At 39.2% G+C, this 14,679-nt stretch overlaps 1 protein-coding gene across 1 annotated transcript in view; it reads left to right on the top strand.

Moving 5' to 3' along the window:
* Ppef1 (protein phosphatase with EF-hand domain 1) overlaps nucleotides 1-14,679 on the top strand; it is a 128,856-nt gene that overhangs the window by 42,074 nt on the left and 72,103 nt on the right. Inside the window, exon 5 of the mRNA XM_045140717.1 lies at nucleotides 8,063-8,226. Coding sequence (XP_044996652.1) covers nucleotides 8,063-8,226 — 164 coding nt within the window. The remainder of the gene's footprint in view (nucleotides 1-8,062; nucleotides 8,227-14,679) is intronic.

Here is a 14,679-nt window from a genome sequence, read left to right as displayed (position 1 = left end):
TAGAAGAAAGTGACTCTATTTCAAAGAAGGTGGAGCACAGACACTTTGACGTCTTCTGATCTCCAAATGTGTATCTTGGCATGAAATGCCCCCTCTACACACACAGGCACACACATGCATACGAAAATAAAACTTAAAAAAAAAATTTGAGTTTTACTGATTAGAAGTGACAGATTTGATCATTGATCAATTATCCAATGGGAAGGTGTGGTGGTTTGATTCAAGTGTACCCCATAAACTTAGGTGTTCTGAATGCTAGGTTTCCTGATGATGGAAATTTGGGAATTAACACCTCTAAGAGGCAGTGTTTTGTTAGGGGTGGGCTTATGGTGTTATAGCCAGTATGTGGCACATTCTCCTGTTGCTGTTGTCCACCTTATGTTGGCCAGGGGGTGATGTCCACCTCTGCTCATGCCATCGTTTTCCCTGCCATCATGGAGCTTCCCCTTGAGCCTATAAGCCAAAATAAGCCTCTTTTTCCCACAAGCTGTTCTGGGTTGGGTGATTTCTACCAGCAGTGTTAACCTGACTGCAACAGTAAAGTGGTACCGAGGAGTGGGATTACTGCTAGAAATTTGACTGTGTGGCTTTGGCCTTTTGGAACGATTTTTCAAGAGGAATGTGGAAGGACTTGAAACCTTGGCCTAAGAGATGACATGCAGTGCTGTAAGTACAGCTTGGTGGACTATTCCGGTCAGAGTTGAAAGACCTGAATGTAGTAAGAACTATGGACTGTGAGGTTTGGCTTATGAGGGTTAGAAAGAGTTTGTCTGGACTGGGCTACAAATAGTTTGTGTGAGAGGTTTGCTGTTAAAAGTGGGTCCTAGGCTGGAGAGATGGCTTAGCAGTTAAGCGCTTGCCTGTGAAGCCTAAGGTCCCGGCTGGAGGCTCGATTCCCCAGGACCCACGTTAGCCAGATGCACAAGGGGGCACATGCGTCTGGAGTTCGTTTGCAGTGGCTGGAAGCCCTGGCACGTCCATTCTGTCTCTCTATCTCTATCTGCCTCTTTCTCTCTCTCTCTGTCACTCTCAAAAAAAAAAAATTAAAAATGGGTCCTGAGAAGTTGTACAGGGTTGCTTTGTGTAGAAATGAACTGGTGTGAGCAGAGGGATATGACACAGAAAAAAATAAAACCTATGGGCCTAAACTGCTGCCCATTTACCTACAAATTATTTGAGAGATACAACCTTTGATATTGGACCAGCTGACATGTACTAGGGCAACAGGAAGAATGTAGACTATATTGAAGAAGCTGGAGTGCTCAAGGAGTGTCCTATTCTTCAAAGTCTGCTTTATCTGCCCCCCTCCCGGATTAACAAATTGGCACCCTACCTGGTATTGTGGAGTATAAGAAATGCAGGAAAGAGAGGGTCATTGAGTTTGCAACAAGGTCTTGTGTTTTGGAAATGGCCATGGGCAATGTGAAGCAGGTTTAGTGGATGCCTGCAGGGAGACCTCTTGGGGCCATGAGGACGAATCATGGGTTGCAGTTGAGACCCAGTGGAGATGCTGGGACCACAAGATGGCTGCCAAGGAGAGCTGCGTGCCCAGGATGAAGTTTTCCAGGACTGTGAGTAGCCAAACTGGAGGGGTTTCTGGTTAGAATTATTGGACTTGGAGATTTGACACTGGCTACAGTTGTTGGACTTGGAGTTACAGAGATTATTGGTTGCCCTGTTTAAATCATTTTTATTTTTTTATTTTTTTAATTTATTTATTTGAGAGTGACAGACACAGAGAGAAAGACAGATAGAGGGAGAGAGAGAGAATGGGCGCGCCAGGGCTTCCAGCCTCTGCAAACGAACTCCAGACGCGTGTGCCCCCTTGTACATCTGGCTAACGTGGGACCTGGGGAACCGAGCCTCGAACCGGGGTCCTTAGGCTTCACAGGCAAGCGCTTAACTGCTAAGCCATCTCTCCAGCCCCTGTTTAAATCATTTTAAAAAAAAATATTTTATACATATTTATTTATTTGAGAGAGGTAAATAGGCAGAGTGAGTGTGTGTGTGAGAGAGAATGGGTACGCCAGGGCTTCTAGCCACTGCAAACAAACTCCAGCTTCATGCTCTGTCTTGTGCATCTGGCTTATGTGGGTACTAGGGAATCAAACTGAGGTTCTTTGGCTTTGCAGGAAAGTTCCTTAACTGCTAAGCCATCTCTCCGGCCCCAACTGTTTAAATCTTGTATTGCTCAGTTAAAAGTTCTTGGACTATGGAGACTTTTAAAGTTGGATGAATGCATTGCATTTTACATCATGTACAAGTTATCAGTTTATGGGGGCTAGGGGAGGAATGTGGTGTCCCCCATGAACTTAGGTGTTCTGAATGCTTTGTTTCCAGCTGATGGAGATTTGGGAGTTGACACCTCCAGGAGGCAGTGTATTGTTGGGGGCGGGCTTATAAGTGTTATAGCCAGTTTCCCCTTGCTAGTGTTTGGCACACCTCCCTTTGCTATTGTCACCTTATGTTGGCCAGAGGGCCTCTGCTCATGCCATTGTCCCCTCCCTCCCCCCTCCCCCCACCATCGTGGAGCTTCCCTTTGAGCCTGTAAGCGAAAATAAACCTCTTTTTCCCACAAGCTGCTCTTGGGTGATTTCTACCAGCAATGCAGACCTGACTGCAACAGAAGGGGAGAAGTTATACACAGTGTGTATGGAGAAAATAACTAGGAAAATATTTGCATGCACCGCTGTGCATCTGGCTCTATGTGGGTACTGGGTAATTGAACTCAGGTTGTTAGGTCTTTATAGGCAAGCAACTTAACTGCTGAGCCATCTCTCCAGCCCCCATATTTTTTTTAAGTACACAAAGAAATGTTTTATTGTTAAGTATTTTCCTGTTTATACCTTGTATAATTTAGTTCACTCTGTATTTCAGTTATGAGTATATTAATAATACTATATATTATATAATATCTTAATAGATAATAAAACTATAATCGTTAAGAGTTTGGGGCTGGATTCCATCTCTCTAGTTATGTACTGTGTCTCATTTTATTCATGTATAAAATGAGAAAGTAAAAGTCAAGGTAATGTACGTGAATATATATATATATATATGTATATATATATATATATATACACACACACATATATATATATACATACATATGCATGCAAAGAGCTCAGAAATAATATCTGACCCATAGTAAGCATTTAATAAGTAAGTGATATCAACATCATCATCAACATAATGTTATTTGAAAAGAAAGGATTTGGAGCTCAGCCTAGATAGGTTGCTGAGTTTGGAAGGATGAGGATAAATTATTCAAAGAGGATAAAGGAATAAAGAAGGGTCATCCAAAGACAGGAAACAGTGGGAACAAAAAATATAGAAAAGTCACGCAGTAGTGCTCTGAGGTGGAAAGGGAATCTTCCTCCTCTGTGTGAGCATTTATGAGATCCAGGGGTTGTGCTTTTAATTGGAAGAGTCTTCAGCCATGTTTAATTGTGTTATAAAGCCTGAAGAGAAGTTCATGATAAAGATAAAGGCAACTAAAGTGACTTACAAGGTTGCCAGATCTTTAAGAATTTCGAAGAGTGGTGTGGGATGTGATGTTCCCGTATGTACTGGCATATGCAGTGCTACATGCTCACTTATTTTCCTCTTTCCCACTAGCACCTGTGTTTTTAAGTCAGACATTTTTTCAAAAGCTATACTGGGGCTGGAGATACGGCTTAGTGGTTAAGACACTTGGCAAATCAAAGGATCCAGGTTTGATTCCCTAGTACCTGTGTAAAGCCAGATGCACAAAGTGGCACATGTGGGCTGGAGAAATGGCTTAGCGATTAGGCACTTGCCTGTGGACCTAAGGACCCTGGTTCGAGGCTCGATTTCCCAGGACCCACATTTGCCAGATGCACAAGGGGCGCATGTGTCTGGAGTTTGTTTGCAGTGGCTGGAGGCCCTGGCACACCCATTCTCTCTCTCTGTCTGCCTCTTTCTCTCTCTCTCTGTCACTCTCAAATAAATAAATAAATAAAATTTAAAAAAAAAAACAAAGTGGCACATGTGTCTGGAGTCCATTTGCAGTGGCTAGAGGCCTTGGCATACCCATTCTCATTCTCTCTTAAATAAATAAAACTTTAAAAAAGCTATGCTATCTTTTCTATGAATACAATTCTGTTAGATGATACAGTTAAACTACTGAGAGTTTTGTGTTTATTTTGTGGGTGAAGTGGTGGCGGTATTTTTTTTTTTTCTTAAGAGGTGCTTAATATTTCAGTGCAGAGTCAGGAAAAGGAGTTTTCCTTTACAGCAAAATTCATCTCCAAGAATGGCTACCAAATTGAAATGTGTGACATGATCATTAAGACAGTTAAACAGGAGCATGGTGGTTCATACCTTAAAGCCTGGCACTCGGGGGGCTGAAGTAGTAGGATCACTATGAGTCCAGAGCTAGCCTGGGATTCAGTGAGACCTTGCCTTAAAAAAATAGATAGGCCAGGCATGGTGGCACGCCCCTTTAATCCTAGCACTAGGGAGACAGAGGTAGGAGGATCACCATGAGGCCACCCTGAGACTACATAGTGAATTCCAGGTCAGCCTGGGCTAGAGCATGACCCTACGTCGAAAAAAAAAAAAAAAAGATAAGCACAATATTCATGCTTCATTGCCTATGTAAAGAATGCAAAATAAAGTGTATCAAGATGCTCTACATTTCTAGTTTCTATTGTAAATAAGTTATTCTTACATATGAAACCAAATCCAAAGGAGAAAAATAACCTCTGTTGGACCAGGGAATATAGATGTTATCATTTCTAAATAATAACATCTGTTTTTAGTTTGGGGTATATATATATGTGTGAGTGGTGTGCATGTGAATGTGCACATGTGTAAATGTGGAGGCTAGAGGTTGTCATCACACATCTCATTCTCACATGTCTTACTTTATCACTCTCCACCTTATTTTCTTTCTTAAATTAAAATGTGTTTGTATGCATGCGTGCATGTGCATGCATGCTGAGACCTCTTGTTGCTGCAAACAAATGCCAGATTCAGGGCTGGAGAGATGGCTCAGAAGTTAAGCAGCTTGCCTGCAAAGCCTAAGGTCCTGGGTTCAATTCCCTAGTACCTACATAAATCCAGGTGCATAAGGTGGCACCTGTGTCTGGAGTTTGCAGTGGCTGGAGGCCCTGGTGTGCCCATTCTCTCTATCTGCCTCTTTCTCTTTCTCTCTCAAATTAATAAATAAATAAGTAAATAAATAAAATGCCAGATGCATGTGTCACGTGGTCTGGCTTTACATGGGTGCTGAAGATTTGAACCTAGGCAGGCATCTTTGCAAGCAAGCAAGCACCTCTAACCAGCAAGATATCTCCCCAGACTTACCATCTTATTTTTTTGAGACAGGATCTCTCACTGAGCCACATTCTCCCAGATTCAACAAGCTAGTCATCAAACCCTAGAGATTTTCTTGACTCTACTTCCTCAGCACTGGGATTAAGGTGTGTACCACCATGCCCAGCTTTTACATGGGTGCTGAGGTTCCAAACTCCGGTTCTCATGCTTATATGGCAAGGGTTTTACTCACACGACCATCTCGCTAGCCCCTGAAGTCTACTTTATATAACATTAGCAACTTTTACTAAAATATATTGGGATGCAAAATAATTTAGAAAAAATTTTTATGAAATTACCATTTTAAATTTAGAAAATAATTTCAAGTTTAGTTCTTCACTTTAATCTCTTACTATTTATAAATTCTAAGTATAGGGCTGGAGAGATTGCTTAGTAGTTAAGGCACTTGCCTATGACGCTAAGAATTCATGTGTAAATCTCCAGGTCCTACATAAGCCAGATGGACTATGATACAAGCATACAATATTGTATATGCACATAAAGGGGCACAGTTGCCTGGAGTTTGTTTGTAGCAGTTGAAGGCCCTGATGTCCCCATTCTCTCTCTCTCTCTCTCTCTTTCTGTCTCTCAAATAAATAAAAAAATATTCTAAGTATATATCCTATCCTCTAGTCTAGTCTGGTCTGCGATATTCTGTTGTATAGAAAAATTTGTTTACTGATTTGTTAGTCAGTGGCCATTTTGATTGTTTCTGCCTTTTGTCTCTTATATACAGTGCTGGTATGAACATTGATGTATAGATTTTTTTTTAACATGTCCACATTCTCTTTTGTTTTTACTTAGAATCCTGTCATTAGAGGTTACCTATTTGCAGACAACTTCTAATGAAAGACCTTAGTCAGTGTTAATGAGTTAAAGAGTATGTCATCTTCCTCTGGGTCATTTATAGCTTAATTTAATAATACTATGTATTAACCACAATACCTCAGTAACATGCAACAAACAAGTCTTCTTTTTTTTTTCTTTCTAGTAAGTCTACAGATTAGCTGAGCACTTTTATTGATCTTAACAGACTTGATTTGACAGGTTTTTGGGGCTTGGTTAAAGTTCACTCATGTGTCTAAAGGTTTGCTAGCTACCAGCTGATCTAGCACAGGTCTGGCTAGAATGAATCAACTCCATTCCATGTGTTTGGACCTTTTAGTAGGCCAGCCTGGGCTTGCTAGGTGGAGCAGTGCTGCAAAACAGAGAACATGGAAGCATGTATGTCCTTCTGAGACACAGATTTGAGCTGGTAGATAGCACTTCCACCATATTCTTTAGAATAGCACAAGTAATGATCTCAGCCCAGCTTGAAATGATGGACAAAGAGACTCTTTTTGTTTCAAAGTTCTTTTTTCAAAAAAAAACTTTATTTTTATTTATTTGAGAGAGAGAAAAGAGGGGGAGGCAGAGAGAAGGAAAGAGAAAATCTGCATACCCGGGTCTCCAACCACTGCAAGTGAATTCCAGATGCATGTACCCCCTTGTGCAACTGGCTTATGTGGGTCCAGGGGAATGGAACCAAGGTCCTTTGGCTTTGCAGGCAAACGCCTTAACCACTAAGCCATCCCTCCAGCCCAACAAAGAGACTCTTGATGAGAATAGTTGCATAATCCCATTTTGGAAAACACACATAGAAATTGGGTATAGGATTGAGACCATTTTATAACCAGTCTTCCACATCCTTTTTCATCTTTCTCTTCCTAAATTGTCTGACTTTCTGTTTGGGGGCTGTTTCATAGGCTCTCTGGCAGAAATGACTATAGGTCTCAGCACCTACTAAAATGGACAACGTGGACAGTCTGTTACTATACAGAATTGTCTTTCTGAGAGAGGACTCGTTGCGTTTGTCATTTAACTTTATTGTCTTTGTTCCTAAAGGGGGAAAAAAAACAAAATCACATAAAATTATGCAAATAAAATGAATCAATTATAGCTAAATAAATTCCTCTCAAGTGTTTATCAAGGAAAAATAATTAATGCTGTAACTTAATTTTAAAGGCCCTGAATAGAAGCAAATGTTTGAAGTCAATACAATGCATTGTTATGCTTTTTAAAAATCTTTGTGTGTATGTATGCATACCTGTGTGAATAAGTACAGGCATATGTGTGCCACAGTGTGCATGTGGAAGTCAGAGGATCAGCCTTGGTGTTGGTCCTCAAATTCCATCTTGTTTGAGGCAGGGTGTCTTATTCACCACTGTGGACCCCAGAATAGCTGACCTGTGAGCTCCAAGGATTTTCCTGTTTCCACCTCCCATCTTGCAGTAGGAGGATTGAGATTATAGGCTCCTACTATAGCATTTGGCTTTTTCATGGGTCTGGGGATCCAACCTCAGGTACTTATGCTTACATGGAAAGCATTTTGACTATTACATCAACTCTCCAGCCCTTGCACTTTTAGCCTTGTTTGTAAAAATCTGAGGTGTAAGAGTAGACAAAATAATTACAGCTTGAACTCAAAACATCAAAATACCTTGATTGACCAATTTTCACTGTGCTTCTCAGTTTCTTCCTCACAGGTTATGAATTCACTGCTTGGCAAAGTGTGATTCCAAAAAGAGATAATGGTGATCCTTGTGAATGTACTAGTTACTGGTATATTGTTATGGTATTCATAATATGTAGCATAATGTTTTGACTAGGTATTGAAGAAGCTATTACTAAGTATTGGAATGTTGATTCCCACTCCTATGTCTATTTGTCTTTCCTTTTTTAGCAATAGTAACTCGACTTCTTGAAACCAACTTGCAGGACAGCCAGAATAAACATGCATATATGGGGTTGATAGAGGTCCCAGACTCCTATGATGGTCCTCGGCTGAAATTTCCCCTCACTTTTACTGATATTGATTTGCTTCTCAAGGCCTTCCAACAACAGCAGGCAAGTCTAAGTAGAAGTTACCATGATTCTTATATATAATAGATGCTCATGACTATTAAGCAAGCAAATGAAAATAAGATAGCTGAGATGTGTTTCCATGGGAACTATTTTACAGTGTTTAAGAGTTTCTTTTTGTTTTGTTTAACCTATTAAATTGAAATTTCCCTGCGTACACATTAGGAACTTCCTCTTAATTTATACCCTTACAACATTTCTCTCATATCTTTTCAGAGAATAACACACATACCATAAAATTAATCATTTAAAGTGCATGGTTTAATGATTTTTAGTGTAGTCACAAGATTGTACAATCATCACCAGCATCTAATTATAGAAAATTTTTATCATTCCCCAAAGAAAGGCTGTGCCTATTTTACTACTATTCCCTCCCCCACTCCCCAACAACCACTATTCTACACTCCTCTTTGGTGGATTTTCCAATTTCCATATTCCATATAAATTAAATTATATAATGTATGACCTTTTGTGTTTGGCTTCTTCACTTAATATAGCATTTGTAAGATACATCCATGTTATAACATTTATCATTACTTCATTTCTTTTTATGACTGGATAATGTTCTATTGTATAGCAAATTTTGTTTCCTGACTAATCAGTTGATGGCCATTTTGATTGTTTCTACCTTTTGGCTATTATATACAATGCTGGTGTGAGCATTCATGTACAAATTTTTGTTTGAACATATCTTCATTCTCTTTGGTTTATACTCAGGAGAGGAATTTTGGGTTTTATAGCTCTATGATTAGCTTCTTGATTAACTGCTAAAATTTTCCACAAGTGACTGAGCAATTTTGCATTTACACTAGCAATGCATGAGGATTCTAATTACTTTGCCAATGATTGCTATTTTATTTTATTTTTTAAAAAATATTTTATTTATTTGAGAGAGTGAGAGAAAGAGGTAGAGAGAGAATGGGCATGCCAGGGCCTCAAGCAAATGAACTCCTTGTGCATCTGGCTTTATGTGGGTCCTGGGGAATTGAACCCAGGTCTTTAGGCATTGTAGGCAAGGGCCTTAACTGCTGATCCATCTCTCCCGCCCCTTATTTTAATTTTTATCCTTGCTCTCCAAGTGGTATCTTACTGTGGCTTTGACTGGCATTTCCCTAGTGGCTGGTGATGCTGAGCATCTTTTCATCTATTTGTTGGCCATTTGTATACCTTCTTTAAAGAAATGTCTATGCATAACCTTTGCCTATTTTGTCCCATTTTGTAATTACTGAATTATAAGAGATATCTTCTAGATTTAAGTTCCTTATCCTGGTACATGATTGCCTATATTTTCCCCATTCTGTTGGTTGTCTTTACTTTTTTGACACTGTACTCGGACACACAATTTTTTAAACTAATTAATTAATTAATTTCAAGGTAGGGTCTCAGTCTAGCCCAGGCTGACCTGGAATTCACTATGTACTCTCAGGGTGGCCTCAAACTCAAGGTGTTCCTTCTACCTCTGCCTCCCAAGCACTGGGATTAAAGGTGTGTGTCACCACACCTGGCTGTTTTTCTTTTTGTTTTTTTGAGTTAGGGTCTCACTCTAACCCAGGCTGACTTGAAACTTACTCTGTAGTTTGAAACTGGCCTCTAACTCATGGCAGTCTTCCCATCTCAGGATCCTGAGTGCTGGGACTTAAAGCATGCACCATCACACCCAGCTCAATTTTTTTTAATTTTGATGAAGTCCAATTTACTTATTTATTTTTTATTTTTATTAATACCTCTATACATATTCACAATATACCCTGATCATAATTCCTTCCCAAGACCCTCTTTTCTCTCTTCTCTATCCCCTTTCTGCTGAACCCCTTCTTCTTTCCAACTAGTCCCTCTTCTATTTTGATGTTATCATTTTTTTTGCCCTCATATTATCTAGGTCTTGTGTAGATAACATCAGCCACTGTGAGGTCATGAATGCAATGGCCACTTAATCTCTGGAAGACAGTGTTCTAAAGCAGCCCTCTCTCTTCCTTTGGTTCTTGCATTCTTTCTACCACCTCTTCTGTAATGGGAATTTATCTTTTGTGTGCGTGTATGTGCGCGTGCACGTGCGTGTGCTTGTGATTTGCTGTCATAGCTAGGAATTTATTGTCAAATCCACAGTCAAGAGAATTTGTCTCCAGAGAATTTTATATTTTTGTCCATTTCATTAGGTCTATGAATTATTTGCGTTTTTGTTTAATATATGTGAGGTAGAGGTCAACTTCCTTCTTTGCTTATGTATATACACTTGTTCTAACACCATTGGTTGAAGAGATTGTTTTAGGAGTCCTGATACCCTTGTTAAAAAGGAATATTCCATAGATGTATGGATCTGTTTTTAGGCTCTCAATTCTGTTCCATTGGTCTATGCATTTATCTTTATGCCAGTATCATACTATATTGATTATTGAAACTTTATTTATTTATTTTTATTTTGGTTTTTCGAGGTAGGGTCTCACTCTAGCCCAGGTTGACATGGAATTCACTATGTGGTCTCAGGGTGGCCTTGAACGCACAGCAATCCTCCTACCTCTGCCTCCCGAGTGCTGGGATTAAAGGCGTGCACCACCATGCCCAGCTGAAACTTTTTATTTAAAATAAAATTTTATTCAGAAAAACAAATAGGCCAATTTCATATTATACTCTCTCTGTATGTTCATCTACTAATATGTATTATTTTAGATTACAGATTAACAGTAAGTGTCTCAGACTTTGATATTACATGTTAACTTAAAGAATTTTGTCAATTTTAGATGAAAATAATTTTTCTAATACATTCAGGATGACTAGTAGCCTTTCTTGTTTTACATTGCATTTTAAACATTCATGTTCTCTCTCTTTCTCTCTCTCACACACATGCATCCATGTACACACACATATTTACACATATATAACCTAGTTAATAATAATTTAGGGGAACTTTAAAATGTGAATATATTGCAAATTGGTCAAATTTCCCATTTGGTTATATCCTCTTATGTCTCCTATCTCTCTCACTGAGGCCCTTCTCAGTTTGAGTATCTATAATTACTGTGAGATCATGAATGCACCAGTCTTTGCCCAAGGAGCACTGCCTCAGATTACACTTTCCCACACTGTTTGTTGAACCTTTGAGGGCATGTTATCTCTCCTTTACTGTTAAACTTTCAGCATCCTCTGATTTTCTGCTTTGATGACTTTTGAGACTCCTAGGTTTGTACTGCCATCTCCCTAGAGAAGGTTCTCTGACTAGCCATGAGAGCTGCACTCATATTTAATCTGCCACTTCCTCTGTACTGCTTCCTGGGATCTGGCAGATATGTAGTAAGCACTCAGCTTTTCTTCTTATCAGTCTGATGGGTCTTGGGTCTCCCTGGCATTTGACACCATCTTTAAAAAAACAGATTTGGGGCTGGAGAGATGGATTAGCAGTTAAGGCTCTTGCCTGCAAAGCCAAAGGACCCAGGTTCACTTCCCCAGAACCCACATAAGCCACATGTAGAAGGCAGTGCATGCATCTGGAGTTTGTTTGCAGTGGCTAGAGGCCCTGTCATACCCCCTTCTCTTTCTCCTCTCCTCTTTCCCACTCTTTTTCTCCCTGTCTTAAATAAATAAAAATTTTATATATATATATATATAAAGATTTGTGCTAGTGAGATTGCTAAGTGGTTAACACACTTGCCTAGAAAGCCAAAGAACCCGGGTTCACTTTCCAGGACCCATGTAAGCCAGCTACAGAATATGGTGTGGTGCATGCATTTGGGGTTCATTTGCAGTGGTTGGAGGCCCTGGTGCACCTATTTTCTCTCTATCTGCCCCCCTCTCAAATAAATGAATAAAACCAAAATACATAATTTTTTTTTAAAAAGCAGATTCTGTAGCCAAGATGAAAGCAGCATTGATCAAAATGGATAAATGTATACATTTAAAAGACTTTTGATGCACATAACCTATACATTTACCCAAAGAACAGTGGAAACCCTCTAGCTCACTGTAGAGGAGTGACCCAGTTATGGTGTTAAGATTTACCAGCAATAGCTTATGGTTTTAGGATAAAGCTTTCTCTACTCCAGCAGGGTACTTCAGCCCAGTCTCTGTCACTCTCTCTTTCCCCCTCTCTCCTCTCTTGCTGTATCATTTTTTTGTTTGTTTGTTTTTAGTTGGAATTCTTTGAAAAGGAGCTGACCACCCATTTGGGGTAAACCTAACCTTTATCTGCAGACCCTTGGTATTTTTAAAACATTTGGATATGACTCTTTATTTGTAATAGAACTGGTCATGGGGTCACTGCAAAGAAAGGCAATAGCTCATTTTTCTCTTGCTGTATCTTTAAATTAGCTAAACAATAGGAAGATTTCTATGGTGCTGATCATGCCATCATTATTTTTGTGTATCTCACTCATTCCTTCCTTCCTTTACCCTTTATCCAGACCCTTCGACCCCCTATATTCTGTTCTTCTACTTAGCTGTAACATATTCTTTTCTTTCATCCCTCCTTCTTTCCAAGCCTCATTTTAACTTCCTAACCAGTAATACTGATGCTTACTATAACTTATAATCACATTAAACTATTTCATGTTAGGATCTGCATATGAGAGAAAACAGGTCCATCTATTTTTTTGTGAATTTTAAATTTCATTTTTTTCCTTACTGCTGAATATAACTCCATTGTATATATGTATCACATGTTCATTATCCATTCATCAGTTGATGGGCTTCTGGGCCAATTCCATTCCTTAGCCATTGTGAATATAGCAGCAACAAACATGGCTGAGCAAGTATCTCTATATTAAAGTGTAGAAGTCTTTAAGATATATGCCCAGGAGTGATATAGCTGGATCAAATGATTGATCTACTTTTAGGTTTTTGAGGAGACTCCATACTAATACTTTAAGATCAAAATTTTAATTTCTGCAAAAAAATGCTGAAATTTTGAGAAGATTGCATTGACTGTAAATTTGAGTAATATTTTCATCTTGATAATAATAAGTTTTTCAGCCATAAACACCATGTATCTTTCCACTTATTTATCCCTGTAATTTCTTTCAATAATTCAATAGTTTTCAGTAGAGAATACTTTCACAGTCTTGGTTAGGTTTGTTCATATGTATTTTATTCTCTTGGAATGATTTATATATCTGTAGCTACATTTGATTATTTGTGCATGGTTATATTAATTTTTGTGTTTTTTAAAAAGGAGAACTTTAGTATATGAACATATAGTAATTTGATTATGTTAATGTCTAGCTGTTGACACACATGGTATCTTCAGCAGTAGGGTTCTACAATTACGTTCTGGTGAAGAACCAAGAGCAATTGCAATAGCTTGTATTATTTAGGGAGACTCATGAGCCTCCTTGGCTAACAACTCACTAGGAGCTTTCCCAACCCTGTCACTGGAATTTTTCTGTAACAACCTATGGCTTAAATTTTATTTTTATTAATCTAACAAAGAACTAGATTTCCATATGGATGATTCATGCTGTCTTCAGTTTGGGCAATGGTACCAAACTGCCTGTATTTGCTGAAAAGAAAACTAATAAATTAAATTAAAAAAAAAGAAAAATATAAAAAAATAAATCTCTCCACCCTCTCCTCTCTTCCATCCTCCTCCCCTAACCTCCCTTAGACTTTTCTACCCCCAGTATTCTGTCTCTCTAATTACAAAACTACTATCTCCTCCCCTTAAGCCCTTCTCTTTCATGCCCCTTCTTGGCCCCTTTCTGGGTTCTTAGCTTGTGGCTGAAGGAAAGTTCCCATTTGACTCTTAAGTCAAATTGAATGGCTTTTGTGGGGAAAAGAATAGTCTGTTAGGTTTTAAATCGATAGGAAATATGGGTCTCTCCTCATTAATCAATATTCAGACACCCATTTCTTATTTTTAAATTAGAACTATTTATTTATTTTATTTATTTATTTCAATGAGGCAGAGGAAGAGAGAGAGAGAGAGAGAAAGAAAGAATGGGCACGCCAGGGCCTCTAGCCACTGCAAATGAACTCCAGATGCATGTGCCACCTTGTGCATCTGGCTTACATAGGTCATGGGGAAGTGAACTGAGGTCCTTTGACTTTGCAGGCAAGTGCCTTAACTACTAAGGCATCTCTCCAGCCCTCAGACACCCCTTTCTTTCTTTCCAATTCTCACATTCCTATAAATCCCGATTCTCCCTCTACCTCTTTCCTTCTTCCTCCCTCTCTCTCTCATTTTTTTTTTGTGGGGAGTAAGGTCTCCTTTTAGCCCAGACTGACCTGGATCTTTCTATATAGGGAGATAATTCAGTTGTTAAAGGTACTTGCTTGCAAGCTTGCCATCCTGCCAGCCTGAGTTTAGGTCCCCAACACCCACATAAAACCAGATGTGAAGTGGCACATGTACCTGTTATCCCAGCACACCTATGGCAATGCATGGTGGAGACAGGGGAATCTGGAGGCTCACCAGCCAGCTAAACTGATTTATGTGGCAGCAAAATAGAG

This window comes from Jaculus jaculus, chromosome X (assembly GCF_020740685.1).
Source record: "Jaculus jaculus isolate mJacJac1 chromosome X, mJacJac1.mat.Y.cur, whole genome shotgun sequence".
NCBI classification, from domain to species: Eukaryota; Metazoa; Chordata; class Mammalia; order Rodentia; family Dipodidae; genus Jaculus; species Jaculus jaculus.
The sequence above is the reverse complement of the archived record's forward strand: the minus strand, read 5'-3'. Positions and strand labels throughout refer to the sequence as shown.